Source organism: Phocoena phocoena, chromosome 6, assembly GCF_963924675.1.
Source record: "Phocoena phocoena chromosome 6, mPhoPho1.1, whole genome shotgun sequence".
Taxonomy (NCBI): Eukaryota; Metazoa; Chordata; class Mammalia; order Artiodactyla; family Phocoenidae; genus Phocoena; species Phocoena phocoena.
The window spans coordinates 103,815,349-103,841,547 of record NC_089224.1 but is presented as its reverse complement, the minus strand read 5'-3'; the positions used below and the strand labels follow the sequence as shown (position 1 = coordinate 103,841,547).

Genomic DNA, 26,199 nt, shown 5'->3' with positions numbered 1-26,199 from the left:
CCCGTTCCCCTATCTGCCCTTCACTCGGCTCCCTGGGCTGTGTCCCCCTCCCTGGGCTGCGCTTGAAAATGACAGGTACCCAGAACGCTTAGAAGCAAGAGAAGGACAAAGAAGAACAGCCCAGCTTTTATATATTGGGGTTCCACCCAGAATGTCTTGTCTTAGGAGTCTGCAAGAACACAGGTTTGCCAAATCTCTGACTTAAAAAACTAACCAAGGCACCAGCTGGGGCTAAGTTGTTGCTACCAGATGTTTTCTCCCCCACTTTTCCAGGAGTCAGGGAGAAAGATGGGGGAAAAGGTGGTCCCACCTCCTACAGGATAAGGACCAAGCAAGCCCCGTAACCTAGTGTTCAGGGCCCTTCCCATCCCAGTCTCAGCCCGCTCACCCCTTCCCTTGCCTCCATCACCACGTGCCTCCACCTCACATTTGACTCCTGTGCCTCTGGAAGCTGGCTGAGACCCCTAGGGGAGATGGGTAAAGTCCACCTCCAGTCGAGAAGTGGAAAGGGGTCTCCTGGCCTTGGCACAGCGGGTGCTGGCCTGGGAAATGGGAAGGACCGAAGGGCACATCTCCAGGTCAGGGACCAAGGGACTCTGAAGCTCAGAGGCCAGGCCCTCAGGCAAGTGCCCCTCAGAGAAGAGATCAGAGATCCCAGTGTGATGGCATCACCAGGGAAGGGACTGGAAGCAAAGCGGCCAGTTCTTCCCTTCATCTGTGTCTGTCCGCAGGACCAGCCCCGACCCAGAGACAGTGCCAACATTTGCCAAGCACCTGCCTCAGCAAACAACCCTGAGGGCTTCCTGCGAGGCCCTCCTCGAGTCCTCCCAGCGGCCATTAGAGAGGTGACTGGTCTGCAGGTGAAAGAGCGGACTCGCCAGGCAGCCTGGAGAGGAGAGCGCTGATGCCGGAGGGGCTGGAGAACCACAAGGTGGGCAGGGAGGGTTGCTCCTCTGTCATCATCGCCCTCTGGCCCCCTTGCTACCCCTCAGGGAGGCCCCTTCCCCGCTCTCACCCTCTCCCTTCCCGACACCTTGGGATGACCCGGGCAGCCCTCACAGCGGACTGGACTTTAACGAATTCCAGAGCTCCTTCCCCACTGTTGCCCTGCCCATCCTCACAGCAGCCCCGTGAGGTAGGCAAGGGCTGCTTTCCCCATTCTGTAAGTGACAGGCCTGCAGGAGGAAGACTGCAGTGGCCCAGACACCCTCCCCCCACCCCTCCGCTCCTGCAGGTCTGCCCCTCAGTCCTGCATCCCAGCGGGTGCCTGGCTGCCGCAGAGGGCAGAGACAGACCTGCCTCAGGGAGCACTTGTTTGGGGAGCCAGGAGCTCACACATTAACCTCTGGCTCATGCCCCCCACCCCACTGATTTCCAGCTGCCTCCAGGGCCAGGGCAGCCTTCGGAGGTGGGAGAAGTTGCGGGAGCCGGGGCTTTGGTCGTTGGGCAAGCCCTGGCCTGGCCTCCAGGAGAACTCGTGGCCCTGGGCTGCCCCTGCCCCGGGGCTGAGAAGGTGGTCTCCACTGCCCAGCTGCCCCTCCGCGGGGTCACCTGCACTCACTACACAGTGACGTGCACAAACAGCAAAGACGTGGGCGTGCCCGTGAGCCCCATCCGCAACACTCACTGGTCCCTGCAGATCAACAGGCCCAGGTACAAACACACGTGCACGCGCGCACTCACACACTCCTGAACACGTGTGCACCCGCAGGTGCTCCTCCCGGCACAGCCGTGTGCCTGCCAAGGTTAAGACCGGGCGGTTGGATGGAGCATGTCCACAACCTCGCCAGGCCTCTCTCTGCTTCCCTGAGCGCGCCCCTTCCCCTCAGTCCAGGACGGGGCAAGGGCCCCCAGCAAAGGGGCCACTTCCCCAGCAGGTATCCTGGGCCCGGCAGCAGCTCCCCGAGGCCCGGGAGGCTCCCGAAGGTGGCCTCCTTCGGTCTCCAGGTAGAAGGTGAGGACCTCCCAGGTGCTGGAGCCACAGCCAGGTGGGCCTAGATGAGTCTCTCCTCGGGTGGCACCTTGAGGACACTGTCCATCTCCAGCCGGGCTCCGGCCACCTCCTGCTGGCTCGGGCTGTAGGTGCCCTCTGACTGGCGGCGCTTTCTGGCCGCCAGGATCCCTGAGAGGAGCCCCAAGAGGAGGAGGAGGAGGCAGGCGCAGGCCGCAGGCACTGCCACCTCCAGCAGCGGGAACGGCGGCGGCAGCGATAGGCCCTTCTGGAAGAGATGCAGTAACACGCCTAAGACCATGGGGGCGGGGAGACCCCCCAGTTCCTTCAGAGGAGAGGAAAAAGCATCGCTGAGCAGAGGCTTCCCTGTGAGGTAGTGAGAGACCTGGCCCCAGAGGTATGCAAGCAAGTGCCTGGGAGCTACCTATTAGAGGCACCACAAGGGGATTCCTGTACAGCAAAGGGGTTCTGGCTAGGAGGAGAGAAAACACATTTATTGAATGCCTACTAGGAGCTCAGCACCGAGTGTGGGATTCATGTAAACCTTACATGACCTGATGAAGCGGAAGCGAGGACACCCCCTTTCTTCCGTGAGGACAGGAACCTTTGGTTTATTTTGTTTGCCCGTGTATCCCAAAACGCACAGCAGAGCCTGTTCAGTAGGCGCTCGATAAATATTAGAGGAGAAAACAGAGGCTTTGCCCAGATCCCCCCAGACACATGACTAGTGGGTGTCAAGCCGGGACTGGCACTGCCCTCTGTCCGCCCCCAACGCCATGCCCATGCCCAGCTCACACCACCATTCTTCAGTCCCAAATTCCAGCTGAAGGTCCTTCCTTCAACTGGCCAAGGTGGGCCTCAGTGCCCAGCCCTGCCACCCTGCCTCTCTCAATAAACACCCAATCTGAAGTGATGGGACCTGATCCCTCCCAAACTCAAAGGGCAGTCTGGGTTTTTAAGTGTCTGTGGAGACCATGCTCAACCCCCAAGTGGGAGGCATCTCAGGCAGTAGCAGGAGAGGCTCCCCAGCCAGGGGGCCCGTGCAGGGCATGAGCTGCAGCAGGCCGACCTGGCTGCTGGCGAGCTCAGAATCCACCAGGGCGGGCCCCCACCCACCCCGGACACTCAGACCAGGCTCTGGGGGCCCAGGAAACCACCTCTCTGGCTCGTCACAGACACCGGGATGCCCCCATCAAAGCTTCTACAGACCTGGAGTTCTGAAGCTCCAGAATCATAGACTTCCAGGGGGCAGAGGCCCAGGGCCTCAGATTCACTGGCCCTCCCTCTGTCCCATGAGACTTCTCAGCCCACTGTGACCTGGGTCCCAAGTCTCAGCCCCCAGCCCTGAGGAAGGTGCCCAAGACTGTAGAGAAAAATTCATCCCAGCCCTGAATGGGCCCTCCCCAGGCTCCGGCCCTGGGCACTTCAGGAGGAGCTGTAAAGTCATTTCCTCCCTAGGAGGAGGGTGGCGGGGGACGGGGTGGGGGGCGGGGGGGGGGTGATGTGTGCCAGCGGCTGTAAAGTTCAACTTGAAAGGAAACATTCCCCAGAAGCAGAGAGGTTTAGGGTTTATGACCCAGGCCGCCAGAAGCCTGTGGAGATCAAGGCTCCTCCCCAGGCTTCGTTCCTTGCTGCTGCGCCCACTCTGGGCTCACTTCCCGCTGGGCCTGCAGAGTCTGTTCTGCCCCTTAGTGGGGAGGGGGCCAGAGGGAGGTTCAAGCTTAAGCTTCCGGCTGGCCCCCATCTATTCGGACCCCTCCTCAGCTGAGCTTCCCTGGGGTCAGGGGCTACGTTCACGGCAGCCAAGCCTTCCCAAGCCTTCTCTGGCTCAGAATCCCGGGCTCCCCACATCTTCCTACTCTAGAATCCTTCCTTCTAGGAGCTTCCTTCCTTCTCTGGTGGCTCAGAAACCACCAGAGAAGAGAAATTACAGGCTCTCGTATTCACCAACGTAAATCCCAGAATTCCAAGATCCTGTGGGCCCTGAATCCTGGCCCAGATCAGACTTGGCAAAGCCCAGCTGTTTCACTGCAGCCCCCAGAGGAATGCTGGGGGCCCCTCCTGTGTGAGAGTGTGGAAGCAGCCTGAGTCTCCTTTCCCTGCTCCCCCCGACCCCGTGACAGGCCTGGCCCAGGAACAGCTCCACAGGTGCTGTATACGCTCCCCCGTAACATCATCTCACTAAAGTCCAAAACAGGGCACCCACCCCCTCGGGCATCACTCACCACCACTTCGCAGAACTGGCCTGAGAAGCTTGCACTGCAGATACATTCATATACCCCACCAGCTGTCCTGCAGGTGCCGCCATTCAAGCAGGGGTTGGCTTCACAGGGGATCTGACACCTGGGAGGCAGGGACAAGGGTGGGGCTGAGAAAGCTGCTCCCTCCCAGGCTGCCTCTTGTTCCCCCAGCTCGTTTACTTCCTCAAACCCTCCCCCACCCCCTACACACACTGGCATCAAAGCTCATTCATCCACTGTCCCTACCTGGCTGGGCCCTGCCAGGTGACTGATGCTGAAAGCGATCTCCATCACCTACCACGCCCCTTCACCCCAGCATTCATGACAGAATGACTGTCACTCCACCAGAAGCACGGGGGGAGCCTGTGTAAAGCCACCTGCCCAGGGATGCTGACTCTGTCTGGAGTGGGCCCAGAACCTGCATTTTTACAGTCTCCCCAGGTGGAGGAGTGCGAGGTGGGCTGAGCACGGAGCTCTAAGAAACACCACCAGGCAACTACTTCCCAGCAGGTGTCTGCATAACACAGGATGGTCTTGGAAGCCCCAAAGGGAAAGAATTTAAGCAAGAGAGGTGCACTGTCTGGCACTGTGACGACAGTGAGGGCTGAGAAGGTGAGCAAGGATCCATACCCCACTTCACCTGCCCTGGCTGGAGGGGATCCAGAGGCCCGCCCTGCCCGACTCTCCACACTCAGCAGCCCACCTCCCAGGCCCCTGGACCCCAGACCCACCTCTGGCCAGCAAAGCTCTCCTGGCAGCTGCAGTTGGCACCCTGGGGCCCACCCTCACACGGGCCACCATTGAGGCAGGTGACATTCAGGCTGCACTCCTCTGGCAGGACAGGCAACCTGAGGAGAAAGCACAGAGGCTGGCCTGGGGACAGGACACCTAGGACCTGGCCCACCCCCACGCCCGTGGGTCACTCAGGTGACCTGAGCCTCTGCATTGTCATCCAAGGAATTAAGAGCCACTTCCTGGAGACCCTGCCGTCAGTCCTGGAAGCCGTTTCTAGGGTGGAAGGGGTGGGACATAGGGCTGCCACTCTGTGACTCCAGCCCTACCCTCGAGGCTGAGTCCTCCGAGGAGCTGATGAAATGTAAGTAGTCTCCCCGGGGGCAAGAGCAGCCTGACATTCTGACATTCTTTGCGTAGAGAGGGGGATTCAGGCCTCTGCCACTCCGTAAGCTTGGCTCCGAAAGGAGTGGGGAGTCATGACCAGACTGAATAAGGGAAGCAGTCAAGACGCGGACCATCTCTGCCTGTCCCCATCCCACGGGACTGACGAAGGAGGGCATCCGTGGTGGGCAGCTCAGCAGGAGAGCCTCTAGGCTTTCTTCCGACACTAGCTCGGGGTTCCCCCACCCCGACCCCCAGACGACAGCGTTATCTCAAATTCAAATTTACCCGGGTGTCCTGTATTTTTTCTGGCAAGTCTAGGGGGCTGCTGTTCCGAAGTTACAGATAACAGCGCGGTGGCTCAGAGAAGGGACGTGGCTGGCCCACGGAACCAGCACATCCGCACCCGGGCTTCCGGACTAGTCTGACCCACCCCCCGCCCCTGGGATCCCCACCCCTGCCCCGTAAACGCCGGACCCCTCGGACCCAGGCCGCCCCCCGGCCGGCCGTGCGCACCGGCAGCGCGGGCCCGCGAAGCCAGGCGGGCAGCGGCACTCGAAGCGGCCGTCTGGGCGCGTGAGGCAGCGGCCGCGGGCACAGGGCGCTGAGCGACACGGGTCGGCGCGGGCCTCGCAGCGCGGACCCTCCCAGCCCAGGCCGCAGGCGCAGGCGAAGGCGTCGAAGAGGTCGCGGCAGACGCCGCCATGCAGGCAGGGCGAGGGGACACACACGGGCGCACCGCGGCAGCCAAGGCGCGGAACCGGCGCTCCGGGCCAGGCCGAGAAGGGCTCCCGGAAGCCGGGGGCCGCGTCGGGCCGCGGGCCTGCCAGGGGCAGCGGGAGGCCGCCGAGCGCCACGCGGCCCAGGCAGCCCGTGAAGTTCTCGGCCAGCAGGACGCGCGCGCCGCCCGGGCCGCGCAGGAAGTCCAGGTCGCTGGCCAGGCCCCGCAGCGCCACGGGCGTCGCCGCGCCGTCCAGCCACAGCAGCCAGCGCGACGCGGAGGCCGCGGGGCGCTCCATGGCCAGGCGCACGCGGTGCCAGGCGCCGTCGGCCACGCGCGGCCCGGGCGCCGGCAGCACCGCCCCGGGCAGGCCGGGGCCACTGCGCACGCCGGCCGCCAGCGAGCCGTTGCGTACGGCCAGCCAGACGGTGTTGGGGGCGCCCGCGGCGCGCAATAGCGCGGCCTCGGGGTCGCGCGTGCGGAAGGCCAGAGAGAGGCCGCTGAGCGCGCGCCCGGATGACGCGTTGTGCCCGCTGAATTCCGCCGGGGGTCCCTCGCGGAACGTGGCCTCAGCCACACCTGCAGGGAGAGAGAGAGTCAGAGGACGGCCTATCGGTACCCAGCCCAGCCCAAGCACACCTGGGTGATGCGGGGACCAGCCTGCCAACCCCCGTTCCCCCCACCTCCGCGGTCTGGGGGCGGGGGCACACACACCCACCTATCATCTAATCCCAGGAACCGTTCCCCCCACCTCATAACTCTCTACCGCCAAAGAACCAGCTCCAGGCTGGGGAGACCTACCCTCCTGTGCCCACCCTGCCCTCCAGGTCACAGACCAGGCAATGATAACACCTTGGAAAATCTGCCTCCTTCTCTCCTTAGTGAAGTGGCCCTGTGTCATCACCGTGGCTCACTCTTCACTGCAATCAATTTAATATTATAACACAGTCATCTTTTAAAACTGCTGACCATGGTCTTCTCCTGCTGGTCCTCCCATGGCTCCCCATTGCCCTTGGCAAAAAGTCCCAAGCTGCCTGGCCTAGCATTCAAGGACCCTAGCAACGCTGATACCTCTACTTGTGTTTCAGTTCTTATAAACCTTATGCCTTTGCACATGCTTTGCCCCCTTCCTGAAATGTCCTTCCCTGTGCCCTGTCAGAGTCTTATTTGTCCTTGAAAACCTAGCAAGTGCTCTCTTCCTCCAAAAAGCCTGTCCTTCTGGATGCGGTGGCCCAACCACACTGGGCTGGGGCTGTTGGCATCCTGGTCCACTGTCTCTGAGTCCTGAAGGCAGGGGTGGGATCTAACCCAGCTTGAGTGTCCAGCACCCAGCATGTGGGCTTTCCAGGGCAGGCACTCACAGACAAAGCCATCAGGGACCTCCTCACAGGTGGCAGGCGGGAGACAGGGCTGGCCAGGACACCACAGCTGCTGGGCACATGTGGGCCCAGTGAAGTTAACAGGGCAGGTGCAGTGGAAGTCATTCCAGGAGACAAGGCAAGTCCCACCATTGAGACAGGGCTGAGGCTGCAGGAGAATCAGGGCAGGGACTGGCTCAGGCCTGGGGCTAGCATCGCCCCACCATAACCATCCTTGCAGCGGTTCTTCACTGAGCACCTAGTACAGATACATTACCTCCTCACAAACAAACAGAAAAGTAACTAGCGTTCCCATTTTACAGATGAGGAAACTGAGGCTCAGAGAGGAGAAATCACTTGCTGAGTCACCTAGCCAGTAAATAGAGGAGCCAGAGTTCACACCCAGGCTATTCCAATCCTAGAGCTGGTTGGTGCTTTGTTCATGAACCTGGGTGTCCCTGTGCCCCAAGCAACTCCCGCAGAAAGGCTTGGGCAGCCCTCTGCCTGGGTCAGGGTGTCTGTCTCAGATTAGGACTGAGAGGAGAGGTATGGAGACTACCATAGGGCAAGAGCAGCTGGCCAGAGAGGAGATGAAAGTGAACCCTGCTCTGTCTCTTTCCAGCACTGGGACCTTGGGTGGGCACTCTACCTCCTGGTGCCGACCTGACCAGTAGAAGGACATGCTAACCTCCAGCGAAGCAGGATGGATCCCGGAAAAAGGACCCACCCTTTCCCCGTGGCACTCACACTGCACGTGTCCTCGGAGACACAGCCCATGGTGAGGTTCCAGGACCGCCTGCTGCCCGGCACACTGGGCAGGCTGGAGTTCTCCAGCAACGGTGGAAAGAAGGGGAGGTGGAGGCTGTTGAGTCGCAGGTCCTGAATGCAGCCTCGGAAGGGCCCACCCCAGGGCTGGGCGTCAGCAGGGAGGAGCCTCCCGCCCACATGCACCTGCTGCCCCAAGCCCTGCAGCTGATCAGGCCCAAAGCTGAGCGTCACCAGGTGGCGGAGCCCATCATCCCAGCGCCCGGGAAGCACCAGGGCAGGACTGCCCAGCACCTCAGCCCGGATCTGGCCCTCACGCAGGAACACTGTCAGGCCAGCTACTGAATCGTTGGCAAGTTGGAGCAGAAGGCCAGCACGTTCTCGGGTGCGGAGGAGGAAGGACATGGTGAGGTTGGGGCCTGGCAGCTGGTCGAGCAGGAAGGAGGCAGAGCTCAGGGTGCCCCCCAAGCCAAAGGTGGCAGCAGGAACCTCTGCAGGGAGAGAGGGTGCCGGGCATGAGGCCTGTGGGCTGGGTGCAGGCACAGCCCCTGCCCTGGGGCCCACCTGGCTCGTTCCTCACCATCAGCACATGTGGGACCGCTATAGGGCCGGGGGCAGTCACAGTGGAAGTGAGTCCACAGGTCCACGCAGACCCCTGCGTGGGCACAAGGCGGAGGCTGACACTGCTCCTGGCGCCCGCAGCCCAGGAGGACATTCTCGCCGAGATCCTCGGGCAGGAGGAGGTGCCCGTCCACGTGCACGTCCTGGAGGCAGCCCGTAAAGGCCACACCACCCAGCTGCGTGGAGCAGAACCCAGCAGGCGTCGGGGCCAGGGAAGCCGTAGGAGGCGGGGCCACAGGACTGGAGGCCACACAGAGGTGGGCAGGGCAGCCCTCGTGCCAGAGCCGCATCTCCAGGACCCCAGAGCGGAGCATCACCTCCACTCGGTGCCAGTGGCCGTCGTTTAGGGGCAGGTCCAGCAGCCTCAAGATGCACACATTGTTGCCGTGGCTCCAGAGTGTGGCCTGAAGCGTGGTCTCCACCAGTGCCAGCTCCAAGCTGCCCTGAGTATCAGAGCGAGTGGCCAAAGCACCAGCAGGTATCGTAGTACGAAACCTCAGTGCCAGACTCGGGGAGCCACCAGCTGGCACCGAAGCCCGCACAGGGTTCCCAGCCACAACGGAGAAGGTGGTATTCTGGCCACAGAAAGGTCCATGGGTACCAGGTGGGCAGCGGCAAGCGTAACTGTGGACCCCTGACCGGAAGGTGGGGATGCAGGTGGCAGCCAGCGGACAAGTGTGGCCTTGGCAGCCAATGAGCTGCACGGAACAGTCACGTCCACCCCAGGCCTCTGGGCACCAACAGATGTAGCCCGCCACGGTGTCTTCGCAGGTCCCGCCATGGAGGCAGGGCTCCGACAGGCATTCGTCCACATCTTCCTGACATGTCAGGCCTTCAGGAGAAACCAGGCCAAGGCTCAGCACCCAAGGCCAAAAGCACAGTCTTGACCCAGAGCTTAGCTGCCTCTTGGGACGGGGACCTCAGTATCTATCAACCAAACCCATTCCCAATTTCCAAAGGATTTCTCAAGGTCCCCTGAAGTCCCCAGAGGCTGGAATCCAAGGTACTCCTTCCTTTACCATATCTTGTGAGTCGATTCAATCCCCTAAATACTCTCCAATGCCCCCTTTCCTCCCACCTCACCTCCCCTGCCTCACCAGCTCTCTAGGCCATAGTCTAGTGTCCTCTAGTTCACCAGCCCCCATCATCCATCTCTACAAGTAGCCAGAGATCTCTTTCTAAAGCATCACCTGGCCAGGTTCCTCTGCTACTTAAGGTCCGATCACTAACCCTGGCACTCGAGATTCCTCGTGGCCTGGGTCCTACCAGGAGTTCATATGTCAGCCCTGCTCCCTGCAAACCTTGAGCTGCCTGTTCCTCCAGACATTTCCTGGGAAGTCCTGCCTCTGGGGCTTTGCTCTCAGTGCTCTCTCTGGAATGCCTCCTTCTCCCTAATCCTGCCTTTCAAACTCCGACTCATCCTGCAAAGCCCAACTTCAAATGGCCAGTACCCTAGAAGGCTTTCTCTGACTCCCAACTCCAAGCTGCTGTGTCACTCCCAACTCCTTGCCCACTCCCAGGCACAGCTCCCCAGAACCCAGTATTGAAAATATCTGTTTACTCAGCTGAGATCTCCTCCAGGGGCCTGGATATGTCATTGGTGCCCAGAAAAGGACTTGGCATGGCCTTTGTGGACAGAGAGATGAAATGGAGGAGGGAGTGGGGATGGATGTATGCATCTGTGGCACTCGAGTAGCCCCTGGTTCTAACCCCCCACCCCCATCCCTCTGCCCTGGGGCCCTGGCACTGGCTGTGAGGTCACCCTCCCCTCCAGGGGCTCCCACGCCAGGTGCTCTGGCCCCAGCATGGGTCAAGAGGCTACAGCCCAACCCCTGCTCAGCCAGAGCCTCCACAAGACCACTGAGGCCAGCCCTGCCCATGTAACCCAGCCAGGGGAACCCAAGCCCAGAGAAGCCACCAGGATTTGAATCCTGGCCCCAGTCAGCCCACAAACACCACCGCCTCCTTCTGGGGATGGCCAGTCCCACCTCCCCCTGCCAACGGCCAGTCCCACCTCCCCCTGCCCAAGGCCCCAGCCCTGCATACCTGCCAGGAGCCACAACACCCCCAGGAAGGTCCGCAGAGCCCGCAGCCCCATTGCATTTCCCCACAGACAGGCTGAGAGTGGTGGGCAGGCACCAAGGCTGGGGAGCAGAGCTCCCCGCCTGGCCAGCCGCCTCCTTCAGAGCTGGCTCAGGAATGCCAGGCACTGGCCTCCCCCTCGCCCAGCACAACCCCAAGGGAGGATGGGGGCGGACCAGCCCCACAGCCGGGGTTCCCCCTCCAGGTCCTTGACCTCAGAGGTCTGACCTCCCTGCCACCCATCAGCTGAGCTCAGCTTGGAGAGGAGCTGGGCTCCCGCCAACACTGTCGAACCTGGGGGGATGACACGCCCTCTCTAAAGCCTCTATGGCTTCATCTGTAAGATGGGGATTTAGAACCCTACCTCGTGGGGCTTTGGTGAGGAGGAAAACAATGCAGAGAATACTCTGCAGATGCAGGGCATGCTGCAGTGGGCCCAGTGTGTGCCAGGCACCCACGAGGCCACTGTTTCTGGGGCACTGTGCCTGGGAGTGGGCAAGGACTCAAGGAACCTCAGCCCATGGGGGCAGGAGATGGGTTTTCAGGGTGCCCAGAGGTTTTGGCCACCCAGAAGTGGGATGCTGAGCCCCCAGCACCTTTGGGGGGTGAGCGTGGAAGGGACGGTGGTGATCACCACCTCCTTCCCCCAGGCAGGGGAGCCTGTGCCCAGCAGCCGTGCCAGGGAGAGGAGGCAGCTTGTCGGAGCAGGAATGCGGGCGGGTGTGGGGGAAGCGTCACAGGCATTCCAGCGGGGGCAGGGACACTACGTGCTGTGTGAGGAGGTCCTCGGGTTCATCAGTATCCGCAGGGAAGGGTGTCTGTGTGTCTCCGCATCCTCTGTACCCAAGGCAGGGAGAGGCTTTCTACAGGCCCAGCTCCTGCCCAGCACACCCCAAAGGTGTGCCCAGCTCTCCAAAGGTCAAGCTCATCCTTCTCCAGACACTGCCCACAGGTTTCCATAACAGCCCCCGCCGTCCACCACACTCCCCCATAATCCACCACACCCCCCCACCTCCACCACAGCCCCCACCACCACACTCCCCCCACCTCCACCACACTCCCCCCACCTCCACCACACTCCCCCCCACCACACTCCCCCCACCTCCACCACAGCCCCCACCACCACACTCCCCCTACCTCCACCACACTCCCCCTACCACACTCCCTCCACCTCCACCACACACCCCACCACACACACCCCCAACCTCCACCACACACCCCCCACCACACTCCCTCCACCACACACCACACACCCCCCACCACACTCCCCCCACCTCCACCACACTCCCTCCACCACACACCACACACCCCCGACCACACTCCCTCCACCTCCACCACACACCCCCAACCACACTCCCCCCACCTCCACCACACACCCCCCACCACACTCCCTCCACCTCACCCCCCACCTCCACCACACACCCCCCACCACACTCCCTCCACCTCCACCACACCCCCCACCACACTCCCCCATAATCCACCACACACCCCCCACCTCCACCACAGCCCCCACCACCACACTCCCCCCACCTCCACCACACTCCCCCCACCACACTCCCTCCACCACACACCACACACCCCCCACTACACTCCCTCCACCTCACCCCCCACCTCCACCACACACCCCCAACCATACTCCCTCCACCTCCACTACACACCCCCCACCACACTTCCTCCACCTCCACTGCACCCCCCCACCACACTCCCCCCACCTCCACCACACACCCCCAACCACACTGCCCCCACCTCCACCACACACCCCCTACCACACTCCCTCCACCTCACCCCCCACCTCCACCACACACCCCCCACCACACTCCCTCCACCTCCACCACACCCCCCCACCACACTCCCCCATAATCCACCACACACCCCCCACCTCCACCACAGCCCCCACCACCACACTCCCCCCACCTCCACCACACTCCCCCCACCACACTCCCTCCACCACACACCACACACCCCCCACTACACTCCCTCCACCTCACCCCCCACCTCCACCACACACCCCCCACCACACTCCCCCCACCTCCACCACACACACCCCACCACACTCCCTCCACCACACACCCCCCACCCCCCACCACACTCCCTCCACCTCCACCACACACCCCCAACCATACTCCCTCCACCTCCACTACACACACCCCCCCCACACTTCCTCCACCTCCACCACACACACCCCCATCACACTCCCTCCACCACACACCCACCGTTTTTACCTCCTCTGTCCTGGCCGAATTGCCCTGTCCTCCCTGCAGGCCCCTCGGCCTCTGCCCAGCCCTTTGATGTCAGGTGTCTAGGGCTCTCTCTGCCCAACACTCCACACTTTCTCCTGGATAACCTTGGCTGCCTGAGACTCCAGCTGCAGGACCCCCAGTCTCAGGCCCCTCTCCTGGGCCACAGACCCCAGATCACCAGCCCCTACCCAGGCTCCTCCCTGTAGGTGCTCCACAGGCAGTCAGGCTCAGTATGGACAAGGCTGAGCTCACCATCCTCTACCCAATGTCACCCAGGGCAGAAACTCGGCCAGCATCCCTGACACCTCCCACTCACACCTGGAAAAACCCTCAGGGCCTGTAGCGTGCCCCTCATAAATATTTCTCAACCTCCACTCCAGAAGGTTTTCCCCCCACTCCCACCTCCAAAGCCCAGGTCCCAGCTCAGTCCTCTTACCTGTCACCTGGCCACTACACCCACCTCCTCCCTAATGTCCTTGACCCCATCAATCCAGCCTCCACACATCAGCCAGAAGGAACCTTCTCGCCCCAGGTCCACCACATCTGACCTTGCCCTGCCCCAGTGCCCACCGCACCCCAGGCACCTGTGTAGCCATCTGAACAGTGGCACTGGAAGCCATTGGGCAGGTCCTGGCAGAGGCCTCCACTGAGGCATGGCCGTGAGGCACACTCGTCCACGTCCACACTGCAGTCGTCCCCTGCAAGAAGCCCAGCTGTGGTTCCCACAGCTCCCTCAGAGCCAGACTGGAACTGGAAAGGGCCCATCTTATAGCTAGGGAGACTGAGGCCAGAGAGAGGTGCTTGAACCCAGCTTCGGCATCCCTCCCGCGCATCTGGACACTACAGACCTGCTTCCCGGGAAGGGAGCTCACCCTCAAAGCCCAGAGGGCAGCGGCACAGGAAGCCAGCAGCATGGCGGAAGCTGAAGGCTCCTGGGAAGGCGGCCTGGATGCCCCCATAGAGGGTTGGGTCGGAGCGCTGCAGGCACTGGCCCCCGTGCTGACAGGGGCCCACCGCACATTCATCCTCATCCACCTCGCACCGCTCGCCGCTGTAGCCTGGGGACGCACACAGGTGGGCGTCAGGTCACAGGGGGTCACCAAGCAGCACCCCTCCACTGCTGCCAGGCCAACCCAGGGCCAGGCGGGGACAACAGCTCAGATATGGTCACGGATATTCCGAGGGAGGGACACACTGAGGGGGTAGGAACGACCAGTGCAGGCTTCACCAGCGTCAGCATCGTGTTACTGTTATTACTAGCATTACTGAGCGCTCTGCACGTGCGGGGCCCTGTACCAAGGCTTGATGGGCGCTACACCTTCTTACTCTCCTCAGAACAGCCCAGGAGCAGGTGCTGTGATTAGCCCTGTTTAGCAGATCAGGAAACTGAGGCTCAGAGAAGTTGCAGTCACAGGCACACACTTGGCTTAGTCCACTCAGGGTGTGTGCCCACGGCCAGGTTGTCCCAGGGCAGCCCTCCTTAGCCTGAGCCCCCGCCCCCCTGGGCGTGCGGGCGCGCACGCGCACACGCTCTCGCGCACGCGCACACACACCTGGCCAGCAGAGGCAGCGGAAGCTCCCGAGGCCCTCGAGGCAGGACGCGTTGTTCGCGCAGGGCGCCGACGCGCACTCCAGCACCTCCTGCTCGCAGCGCGCGCCCTCGTAGCCCGTGTCCGCGCAGTCGCACCGGAACCTGCAGGGGGGCGCGCGACCGGAGCTGAGCACGTGCCCGAACCTCCAGCTCCCTCTGTCTCCATCGCGCCCCCCACCCCGCCGCCCACCGCGCAGCCTCACCGCTTGACGGCACCCGGGCGCCCGCTCACCCGTTGACCAGGTCGTGGCATACGCCCCCGTGCACGCACGGCTGGCTCTGGCACTCGTCCAGGTCCAGCTGGCAGCTGGCGCCCCCGAAGCCCGGCGCGCACACGCAGCGGTAGGAGCCCAAGCCGTCCAAGCACGAGCCCCCGTGCAGGCAGGGCGCCGAGGCACACTCGTCCACCTCCGCCTCGCAGGTCACGCCTGGACAGGGACCGAGACAGAGAGATGGCCGCCCAGAGGGAGCGCGAATGAGGCCGAGCCAGGCTGACCCGAAACCTGCTCCAGACTGACCAGAAGCGGAACGTCAGGATCCAAAGAGAGAATCCGTTGTTCCATTCATCCAGAGCAGGTGTTTCTTGCGCCAGCAATAACAGTGGGGTTGAAACAACACAGACATCCCTGCCCCCTTGAGCTCATACCAGTCTAGCCCAGGAGATGGGGATTAGGTCAATATTACGTAAATGAGGACTGATTTTTACTTTTGATAAGCTCAGCAGTGGGTACGTGCTAGATGCTGTGACAGCAAGAGGCAGGGTCTTAGCCTGGGGTATTGAGAGTCAGGGAAGGCTTCTTGGAAGAAGAGACTTGAAGGATGAGGGGGCATTCGCTAGACTAGGATAGGGGGCTGTGTGGGCAGTTGGATTCCAGAGAGACTGTAAGTCTCTCCAGAGAGACTATTGGTGAAGACCTGCTTGGGGCAGGGGCATGATGCCCTAGGGCAGGGGTGCATGGAGGGTCCGGGAGCAAAGGGGAGAGTGAAGTAGGTGGGTCAGGAGTGGGGAGTGTCAAGCCTTGGGGGCCAAGTAACACAATCCGAGCTTATCCTAAAAGTTTTAAGCAGCTGATATATAGTCCTCTCTACATTTCTCTCTGCTGGCTTTTTGTGGAGGGTGTAAGGAGGGACCCCAGCAAGGAGGGGCATACCCGGTGGGAGATGCTGGACCAAGGTAGCCAACTCCTTCAGGCTTTCCCTGCACTGTCTTGCTTTTACAACTGGAAGTCCTGTGTCTTGGGAACCCTCTCAGTCCTGGGTAAAACTAAGACGGTTGGAAGGCTCTCAGGGGAGGGGCTGTGGAGATGAAGGAAGATGGAGGATCTCAGGGTTTGGAAATGTACTGCCCGAGCACATCGTGGAGCCCGCTTGTCATTGTACACTCCAGTGGCCCTGCCTCTACCCCCTAAGTGGGATTGGTCGTGGGGGTCTGGGGACCCAGCTGGCTCCAGCTGGAACCTTCCCCCCTTCCTGGCTCAGTGAGCACAAAACAGGGGCCCTCCTTCCTGTGACCCAGCCCCACTCCCACCCTCTGTGCCAGGGGGAGCCAGGCCCAGGCCGCCTGGAATCCCAACCTCCCCCGCCTGGCTAGGAAGGGAAGGAGGAGGAAATGAATCACAGCAGACGCTGCCCCCACTCACATCCACAACTCACCCAGAAAGCATTACCCAAAGTGTCTGAGCACCGCACATCTGGGCACGCACACACCTGCTGGCACCCACACACAGACTTTCCCACAAACGCATTCAGGGATCCCAGACACCCGTGGATACTGGCAGACACAGAGGCCTTTACGTGACCTACTCACACATCCACAACTAATCTATCCAGACACCTGAACTCTCAAATGATGAGAAAGGTACATGGAACCCGTTTCCAAAGTTCATTTTCATCTGTGTGCTGAGATCCATCTCTCCACTCTATGCCCCCTCTCCTGGAGCCCAGCCCCCAAGTCTGTACCTCTTACTCTGAGGTGACCTCAGACTGCCCTCTGCCCTCAGAGAGAGTCATCTGAATTCAGGGTTGAATAGAACCTGGAGTGTCCACACTGCAGGCTCCCAGCTGCCCTAGACCTAGCCTCGCTCCCAGACCTGTCCCTAGCTGCGCCCTCCTTCCTGACTTCCAGGCAGTTGCTCCAGGATGCTCTCGCCTTGGAGGGTGGATGGGACTGGGACAGGGCCATACCCTGGAGGAGGGAACTGTCCCCCTCAAGACAGCAGAGATCCCTGGGGGTACATCTACGTTACAATTTGAGCAAGTCCACCAGTGTCTCTATGCAGGAACTCTGGGGGCTCCCGCCCCCCAGGGGAGAGGGTCCACCTGACAACCTGAACCATACCGGGGTATCGTGCTCCAGAACCATCAGACGAGCCACCAGAGGATGTCTGTGCTACAGCCTGACGGGTCTGGAGTGAGTCGATGCTAGAAGTACTGTCTATCTAGATGTGTCCTCGTTAAAGCCAAGCCAGGCATATCTACACTCTAGTCCCAGAGATGCCTGAGGGGTGTCTCCACTACCAGCACCACCTGAACCCTACAAGGGACTGAAATGACACTTGTCCAGTGTCTGTAGTGTGCCAGGCGCCGTGCCAGCGCTCGCTCATCACACTCTTATCCAGAGCTGCCAGGTTAGCCCGAGAAGCATTAATTCCGCAGCATGCCCAAGAGTGGGTACACCCTAGAGCTGCCAGGATGCCTGGGGGTGTCTCTCCTCTAAGGTCAAAGCTGAATTCGTGATTTGACAACTCTGAGCCACTGATGGGGTCGACATCACACACGCTTCTGGGAAGAGCTGGGGCCATTACCCGCATAGCCGAGGGGGCAGTGGCACTCGTAGCGATCGGCCAGGTTGTGGCAGGTGGCCCCGTGGTGGCAGGGCCGGGACGCACACTCATCGATGTCCAGCTCACAGCGTGGGCCCTGGAATCCGGGCACGCAGTAGCAGCGGAAGCCACTGGGGTCTGGAGCCTGGGGCACACACAGAGCGCCGTGGTGGCATGGCTGACTGGCACAGCCCCGGGGCTCCAGGGGCCCGCAGGTGTAGCCACCGTTCTCTGTAGCCTGGCACTCGGTCCCTGGAGCACATGGGTCTGAGGCACAGGCACCCGGGGGGTCCGAAGGCGCCGTTCCTGTAGAGAGAGGAAACTGGCTGGGCAGGGTGGACGGGGGCTACCAGGACACTCGCCTCCCCACACCCAGGCCCATCCCCAGACCCCAGAGTCAGCAGCAGGGCTCCGTCAGTACTCAGGAGGACGCAGGGAGCGCCAGGGGGTCTACACACCAGGTGCCAGCAGGCTGCATGCATCTGCACCCAGAACTGGGAATGGTTTCAGGGGTGCCTCCAAAGCAGGGAAATAGGACCCGGGATGCCTGGCTCCCCGGGGAGGGATTAGTGAGCAGACGCCCACTAACCCTGTGAGCTTTTCGCTCCACGGTGTCAGTGCAGCCCCGCGCAGCGCCCCTCGGAAGCAGGCCCTGTCAGGCCCATTTTACAAGAGAGCGGATCCAGGCTCCAGAGTGAAAGTGAGGACTTGCCTGAGGTCACACAGCAAGTTCGTGCTGGCTTAGCCCTCAGGGTCTGTCTGTGTGCTCCAGCCCCACCTGGGGAGGGGATCCCCGGCCTGCTCCCTCCCAGGAGGGTGTCTCCTCCCACTGCCCACTCCACTGCTTCCGCTGGGGGTCTGGTAACTCCATCCCTGCGTGAAACTGGAGATGGAGGACTTCAAAGGCCCCTCTCTCCCCTCCACCCCTCCTCCCCTCCTGGCCCTGCTGGCCTGGGAACTTCTCAGAGGATCCCTGGCCCTCACAGTATCCGCCGCCATCAGCAAGTGTGAGTGGCCAGACTGGCCGGGGTCACAGGGTTCAGGGCAGGTATTGAGACCAGCCGACTGAACTCCCGGCTCCAGCCACTGCGACATCTCCACAAGGCAGAGCTCCCTCACTTAAAGGGTCATCTCCTGATCTGGAGCCCACCTCCCTCCCACCCTCCCTTGTTAAGAGCCTGTCAGTGTCATGCCAGCGTAAGAACTTTTGAAGCCTTGAAGTCAGACAGCCCTGGGTTCAAATCCCCACTCGGCCAACAAGCTATGAGACCTTGGGCAAGTCATTTCTCCTACTGAGGCTTCGTTCCCCAATCTGAAGAGGGTTAATAATAGTATGTGCCTCGTAGGATACGGAAGGATTGAGAGCCTCAGGGACGGCAGTCAAGTGCCCACTCGGGGTAGGAACTCAGTAAGTGATGGAGGAACGGGAGCCGCCCGCGAGAAGGAGGCACCTCAGACGGACCTGGGGCTCCGAGAGGTGCCCCTCCCCCACCCAGGTTGTCAACCAGACACTAACCAGGCCCCGGAACAGCTTCGGGCCCTGTGCCTCCCCTCCCCCACCCAGCGAAGACCCCCCCCCCAGATAAGGCTCGACAGCCTCTCAGGCGTCATCCACATTCCACCAGGCAGGGCTGTCCACCAGCCAGCCCCCACCCTTGCCAGCCAGGGCCAAGCAGGATGGGGGACAGGGAGACAGAGGTACCGACCGACCGATGGACCCAGGGAGAGAGCCCAGCTGTCAGCCCCACCACTCAGCTCCCAAAGCACCTGGTACAGCTCAACATGGGCTCACTCTCCAAGATTCTCACCAAGAGGGGGTCGGGGCAAGCACCCACCCAGGGCCAGGTGTGTGGCAAGGGGACAGAGGGTCTGAAACACTGTCAGGCCAAGATAACCTTCTAGGGCTCTGGGCTCCACAGACCCTCTCTGCCCACAGCTCCCCTCCCCCAAGCCTGGTCTCATCAGTGAGGGCAGGGGCCATCTGGGCCTCTCTGAGGGGCTTATGGGCAGCTTGTCTTTCTTCTTCCCACCCTGAGCCATGGTGGCGGACCAGTATAGAGCCTGGTCCTCCAGGGCTAAATAGTCCGATGTGGGTGGGAAGATGGTCTGATTGGGAGGGGGAGATGCTCTGATGGGGGTGAGTGGATCAGGCTTCCTTGGGAAAGGACACAGTTTTGGGCATCAGACCCGGCTTGTATCTGGGGTGTGAACAGTGCCCGCCTTGTGAGTGTTGTGAGGGGCCACTGAGGGAACGTGAGTGAAGCCCTGGCACCAGCGGGCCTTCAGTGAGGGCTCTGGCCATTACAGTCAGGGTCCCTGGACCCAGCACACTCGGGAGGGGCAGCACAGTGGCCACAGCTCCCACTTGAAGGGCCCTGGCTGTTGGGTCCTATGCCAACAGGCCCTTCGTTTAATCCCAGCAAGCGCCACCCCTCATCTGTGTGACCCGAGGGACCCCACCCCAGTCTGGAGCTTTGCCCCTGATTCAGAGCAGGCTGAGGAGGCAGCACTTGTGGGGACAGGGGAAGGTGCTTCATCACTGTGGGAGCAGGTGGGCCATGACCCTGTAGGATGGAGCCCCAGGAGGCCGAGCCCAGCCCCATTGGAGGAAGGAGTTCCTGCAGGCAGAGAGGGAGGGAGCTGTCTGCCCTAGGAGGCCTGCAGTGGTGCCAGAAGCCTGCATGGGAGGCACAGCCGTCTCTCTTGTGTAATCTCTGTCTTCACAGTTACCTTAGGGGGTGGATAGAGCTATCATTCATTTTTTACAGTTGAGGAAAGTGAGGCTCAGAGATAAGCGACTTCACAGTTCCCTAGGAGGGGCTGGAATCCAAACCCAGGTCTCACTGCTCCAGAGCCTCCACTCTGGGGGTTCCAGAATCACCCCAGGACCTATATAAAGGATACGGATTCCTGGGCCCCACTCCAGACCCAGAGATGCAGAACACTTGGGCGTGGGGCCCAAGAATCTGCATTGCAACATGCTCCCTGGGGACTCCTTTGCACGTTGAGGCCTGGGAACAAGCACTGACCTTGGGCTCTCTGCCTCCAGGGAGCGAGCCCAGGAGGCCTGGCTAGCCCAGGGCTGAGGGGAGGAGAGGTGAAGATGGCAGGATGGAGAAGGGGCCTTCCCAGCCTGGCTGGAGGGGCGTGGCCTGTTGCCAGGGTGACGAGGGGCCTGTGCTTATCTTTACAAATCCCTCCTGACCTCTCAGGCTGCCTGGGACGACCTGGCGGGGGAAGGATTAACGGACACCCGCCCCTCCCCTTGGACCTGCTGCCCTGCCCTGGGAAGGCCCAGAACCCACCTCCGGCAAGAGAATTTTCTTCATGGAAAGGACAGGATTATAATAACAGGAACCATTTCGTGAGTGCACGTGTAGCTGTGCTACACATCTTGCATCTATTATTACATTATTGTGTTTGATTCAAACTGGAAAAGGTGGGTGCCAGTAAGAAAACTGTTTCTCTAACTCAGAGAGGTTGATAAACTTGCCCAGGATCATTCCTCAAAAAACTAAGAAGCAGATCATTTCCAGACTTCTGTGAAGTCCACATCTCCCAATGCATGTGAAATTCCCACTTTGCAAACTCTAAATTGCCACCCATGTATTGTCATTTTAGAGCATTCTAGCCCAGCCTCCCCCAGGCACTGAATGAGTCTCTCAGAAGGCTTGCCTGAGAGTGAAGGTTCCAATGTCAGCCTGGGCAGAGCGGGCAGTCTTCTATGTCTATCCAGATCCAGCTGCTAGCAGTTGCACGGTGCTTCAGGCTTCACTCCGTGCCTAGTTACTCCTACTTTATTTGCACTTGTAACAGGCCTAATGAGAACTGCCAACGACTAATGAGAAGTGTTTGCTGAGGGTGGATTTTGTAAAGCTTCTCATCTTGACAAGGCAAAAAAGAGAATACATCTGAGAAGCCACCCAAGATCCCATAAGATGTGCTTCTGGCATAGGGAAAAAACTGCCCACCTAATAGCACGAGGCCCCAAGGGTAGGACTGAATATCAATGCAGCACAGCTGGGGCAGAGCCATCGGGAAGGGGCTAACATGCCTCTAATAAGGCAGCAGAGTTTGGAATAGTCTTTCACAAAAATGTTTATCACCTGAGGTTAAAAGACATAATTTTGGTAAGCCCCACAATAGCTGTCGCGGATCCACTGCCTACCCTTTGCCTGGCGTTGGCAAATTCCAATGTTTCCAGACCATGGTCTCAGAGGGCTGGGGCCATGGAGGCACTTCCTGGAATGGGCGTGAGACCGGGCAGATGGGTTCCCAGGCCTGCCACCCCAGCAGGCCACTTTTAACTATTAGTGGCTTCCGGCTCCTTTCTAAAATTTCCTTTGAAACGGGATTCCATGCCAAACCTAAGTTGGAGAACTGCTGCATTTTCGTATCGGATTCTTGTAGCAGCCCTCAGAGTGAGCTGGTTTGCCCCCTTTAGACAGAAGCACAGAGAGGAGATGTGACTTTACATAGGCTGGTCCCATAGGCGCCTGTGAAATCCTGGCCCTGCCACACACAAGCTGTGACTCTGGGCAAGTTACTGACCCTCTCTGGGCCTCGCTTTCCTCCTCTGTAAGCTGGGGGTATCAGAGTCGACTTCATAGGGCTGTTGTGAGAATTAAGTTCGACCATGTTAGTCCAGGAGCAGCACGTACAGGCTGATGGTATTATTCACTTGCCAACAGATCTTTACTTGGGGCAAACACTGACTATCCAACAAATCCTGACGTTAGAGCATTTGTGTGTGGCTCCCTGCTCCCTGCCTCTGTCCTGCAAGCCCCCACCCAGCTCTGGCTGGAGGAGGGGCCGGACTTGGGGGCTGGACTTGCTGCCCCTTTGTCAGCTGGGCTCCCTGGTGTGCAGGCGGCCGGGAAGGATGTGAGAGCCCCGAAGTGCCCCATTGTGCTCCAAGATGCTTGGCGCTCTCCTAGCAACCAGCCGGGCCTTTGTGGCAGACTAGGCCCAGGAGGGAGGGGCCCCGCTCAGGGCCTGGCAGGGGTGGGCAGCAGAGCCAGGGGCCCAGGGCATCCAGAACCCCCATCCCCTCTGGAATGGAAATTACTTTTCAAGTGACATCATCCCTGGCCCAACTCCTCTGGGCAGTCAGGGCTTGGGTCCTGGCATCCAGAAATGTTCATACCCATAGCACCGCACCCCAGCTTTCGGGGATCCCCAGGGAGGGGGCTCCCTGTGCCAACATTGCAGGGGGAAAGGCTGGTCCTGGGAATCCCAGCAGGGCTGCGGGCGGGTGAGTGTGTACATCAGCGTCCGCTCCCTTCGGTAGCATCCGTCTACTTGGTGTTCACTTTGCCACAGGTTCATGTGAAGGTACATCTGAGTGTGAGTGCACACCTGTGTGCAGGCCCGTGTCACGTACAGCTAGGTGTGTGTGCTCGAGTGCGTGTGTGGCGGGTCTACACGCGCCTCTGTGTGCCCTTGTACAGGCCACACCACTGTGCTGGTGTGGGGGCAGTGCACGTGTGTGTGCACTGTACAGTAGGGGACAGCGCTGCACAAGGGTTTCATGCCCCTTGTGCAGAGAGCAGGCCCCCAGCTCCTCTTTGGTTTGCCTCAGGGGCCCAGCTTGTAAGCCCCCATCCTTCCCTGAGCCTCAGTTTCCTCCCTTGCAAAACAGGGGCCTTGTCCTCCACAAGGGCCCTGCGGAGAGGAGACGAAGGTTTTGTGAGCCGGGCCACGCGAGAGGCTGAGGAAGGCCCCAGGGAGGGGCCTGAGAGGTTGGACCCACATCCTGGGACTCTGAGGAGGTGGGGGCTCCCCCGCTGCAGCGGGGCCCAGGCCGCCCTCCTGCACAGGACTTCCCAGGCCTGGCCCCGTAGCTATAGTGACCAAGACAAAGCATCCCCAGACCCCCCAGGAAGAATTCCAGGCCGGCGCACACGTGAATCCACTTGGACAAAAGCAAAAACCTCTTGGTGAACGGGGTCTGGCTTCACGAAGCCCTTTCAGCTTGATCTGGGAACGCTGGGGGGCGGGGAGGGGGCAGCGGTGGACACATGTGTTCCCAGATGCCCAGCCACTCCCCAGGGGCGCCAGAGCACCCCCAGCCCCGCAGTGCAGGCAGGGTGATCGCCAAACGGAGGGGATGCAGGCAGAAGCCCTGGGTCTCCTTCCCTCTTCTCCACCCCAATCCACTGGGCTGGGGTCTGCTGCCCCCACCCCACGTCCCCGTGTCGAGAGCAAGGACACAGTTCAACCCACTCAGTAAGTTGCACCCCGCAACTCGCGCTGGGATATAGCCCACCACACGCACAGAGCCTCAGACACAACCCCTGGCTCGCGCGGGACAGCTGCCCAGCCTCACAGCTTAGACGTGCCTACAGCCCACAGCCCATAACCTGCCCACAACTCACATGAGAGCCCCCAGACTCGGGCCTCACAGGCCAGAACAGCCCAGCCCAACACCCCTCCAAGACACACGGCCCACCCATTACCCGGACCCCGGCCGGTGGCGGTCCCCCCACAAAGTCCCCCGTGACCACGCAAGCTCCAGTGGCCCCCAGATGCGCACCCCCCTGCACCCTGCAGTCGGGCCCGGCACCCACACGGACACCCCACGGCCTGGGGTGCTGCCCTGGGTCCCCCAAGGCTCGGCCCCCAACTCACCGACCGGGAGGGCGAGGGCAGAGCCCCCGAGCAGCAGCAGCAGGAGAGGGGCCGGGGGCCTGGGGTCCCGGGTCCCAGGCCGGGCCAGCGCCATGGCAGCGCTTTGCTCGGCGGCTGTGGGAACGGGCGGCCTGGCTGGCTCCACACCCCCGTCTCCCTCCAACCAGCACTAATGCCGTGGACAGAGGCCCGGCCCCTCCCGCCTGCCCCTCCCCCTCCCCTCCCCCTCCCCACCCCGCCCTCCCAGGCGGCTCCACCTTGAGTAGGGTCTAGAGGAGGGGTCTGACCCAGCCCGCTCCCCAAGCCCAGGGCTCCAGACTCCAGATGAGGCCTTGGGGGCCCCCATGTGTCTGACCTTGTCCAAGGGCCCACCCTTCTCTCCCTCCTGACCTCCCCCCCTTTTCCTCCCACCTCTCAGGTCCTGCTGCCTCAGCCTCCTCATAGACATTTCTGTTCTGGGGGCTGTTCTTCTCACCAGATGATACCAGCCACTCCCAAGTCGTCCGTGATCCCACCCTGCCCACCCCCATCTTCTCTTAGCCCAGGCCTCCCTCCCCAGCCCAGCCCGAGCTCCCCTCCCACCTCCTCTCTACTGGAAGCCCCAGCCCCTCCCACTCAGCTTGTTCCTCCCTGCCTGCTCCCTCCCAGGGCTGCCCACCTGAGAAGGCATCCCGCCTCCCCCGCAAACCCCCTCCAGCACCCCCTGCAGCTGACGCCTCGCTCCCCACTCCCCACGTTCAATCCACTGCGAGCTCCTGGCTGCTCCTCACCTCCATGTCCCTCAGTCCCACCCCACCTCTTCACTCCCACGGGCCCCACACTGCCCCACACAGCCCCTCTCACCCCCGCCCTCAGGATGAGGCCCCCCGGCTCCCCCGACCCTCACCATCCCTTCAACCGCCAAACTGAGTCTCTTCTACTTCTCCCCTTTGGCCTAGATCTTCTGCCTTTGCTGTTTACAACTCCAAAAACCTCATAACGATCCAAGGCAGCCCATTCTATGGAACTGGCAGCTCTCACTAAGCAGCAAGCTTTCCCTCTCCGCTGGCTGGGAAGTCCTTCTTGTTGTCTAACCTTACAGTCTCCTGCTGCACTTGATGTTTGCTTGCTCCAGGCTGGAGAGGGAAATGTTGTTTGGGCGGAGAGGAGGAGTTCTTGCGGGGACCTGGGCCCAGGAATCTAGGTCATCTCAAAGGCACTACAACATCAAAAAACAGCCCATTCTTCCACTGCCCTCAGCTCCAGTGAAAGGAGAATCCCCTTGCTGAAAGGACTTCCTGAAATGAGCAGCTGGCCCCTGTGCCTGTTTGGCACAATTCAGTGACCATGGACTCAGGCCACCCAGGCCCTATGCTGGGCTCTGGATGTGTCCCTGACACCTCGAGGGCACAGTCTGGAGAGACAGAACTGAGTAAATTGGTGGAGCTCCAGGCTGAGCTTGAGGGATGGGCAACGGCCCGTGGAACTTCCAGGAAGGGAAGAGTGGGCGTCACACAGGGCATAGGCAGCGGCGCTGGTTCTCCAATGCTGGGGAAGTGCTCAGAGAGGACACCAAAGGCCTGGGTGGACCCCTTGTCCACATCCCTGCTCCATCTCCACCCTCCAGTCTTGGTCCTTCTGGGGTAGGAGTTGCTTCTTGGTTTCTGGAGCTCCCCATACTCCCAAATCACCTTTAATTCCCTGCCTCTCACATATACCAGGAGCCCATCCCCCTCCACGTGGCGGCCCCTCGCCACTCTGTTGGGAAAAGCACAGTCTCATCAGCCGAATAGATCCAGGTTTGAGCCCAGCTCCACCACTGACTAGGGAGTGACTCCAGCACGTGAATCCCTTTTCTGGGCCTCACTTTCCTCATCTGTAACGTGGGGGTGATGATGAGTTTAAGCAGCAGTGCAAGTTCTCTTTATTCTGCTTCTCAGAGATCCAGGCAGCCCCAAGCGGAAAACAGGAGGACCACGAGGCTCCCACAGCCCCCTGGGTCTCTGGATACACAGACACAAACACCCACGTTTTTACAATGAGCTCCGAGGTCAGAAGGGCGCCTGAGCTCTCCTTCCAAGCC

At 61.0% G+C, this 26,199-nt stretch overlaps 1 protein-coding gene across 1 annotated transcript; it reads right to left on the bottom strand.

Moving 5' to 3' along the window:
• Positions 1 to 1,994: 1,994 nt before the first annotated feature.
• Positions 1,995 to 24,231, bottom strand: CRB2 (crumbs cell polarity complex component 2). The gene is made up of 13 exons (XM_065879613.1): positions 24,138 to 24,231; positions 17,490 to 17,813; positions 14,918 to 15,113; positions 14,648 to 14,787; positions 13,967 to 14,152; positions 13,679 to 13,792; positions 8,732 to 9,604; positions 8,134 to 8,642; positions 7,390 to 7,555; positions 5,824 to 6,607; positions 4,923 to 5,039; positions 4,177 to 4,294; positions 1,995 to 2,219 (listed from the first exon to the last, which is right to left on the bottom strand). Exons 1-13 carry the CDS (start codon positions 24,229 to 24,231, stop codon positions 1,995 to 1,997), a joined length of 3,846 nt encoding a protein of 1,281 aa, XP_065735685.1.
• Positions 24,232 to 26,199: the final 1,968 nt, after the last annotated feature.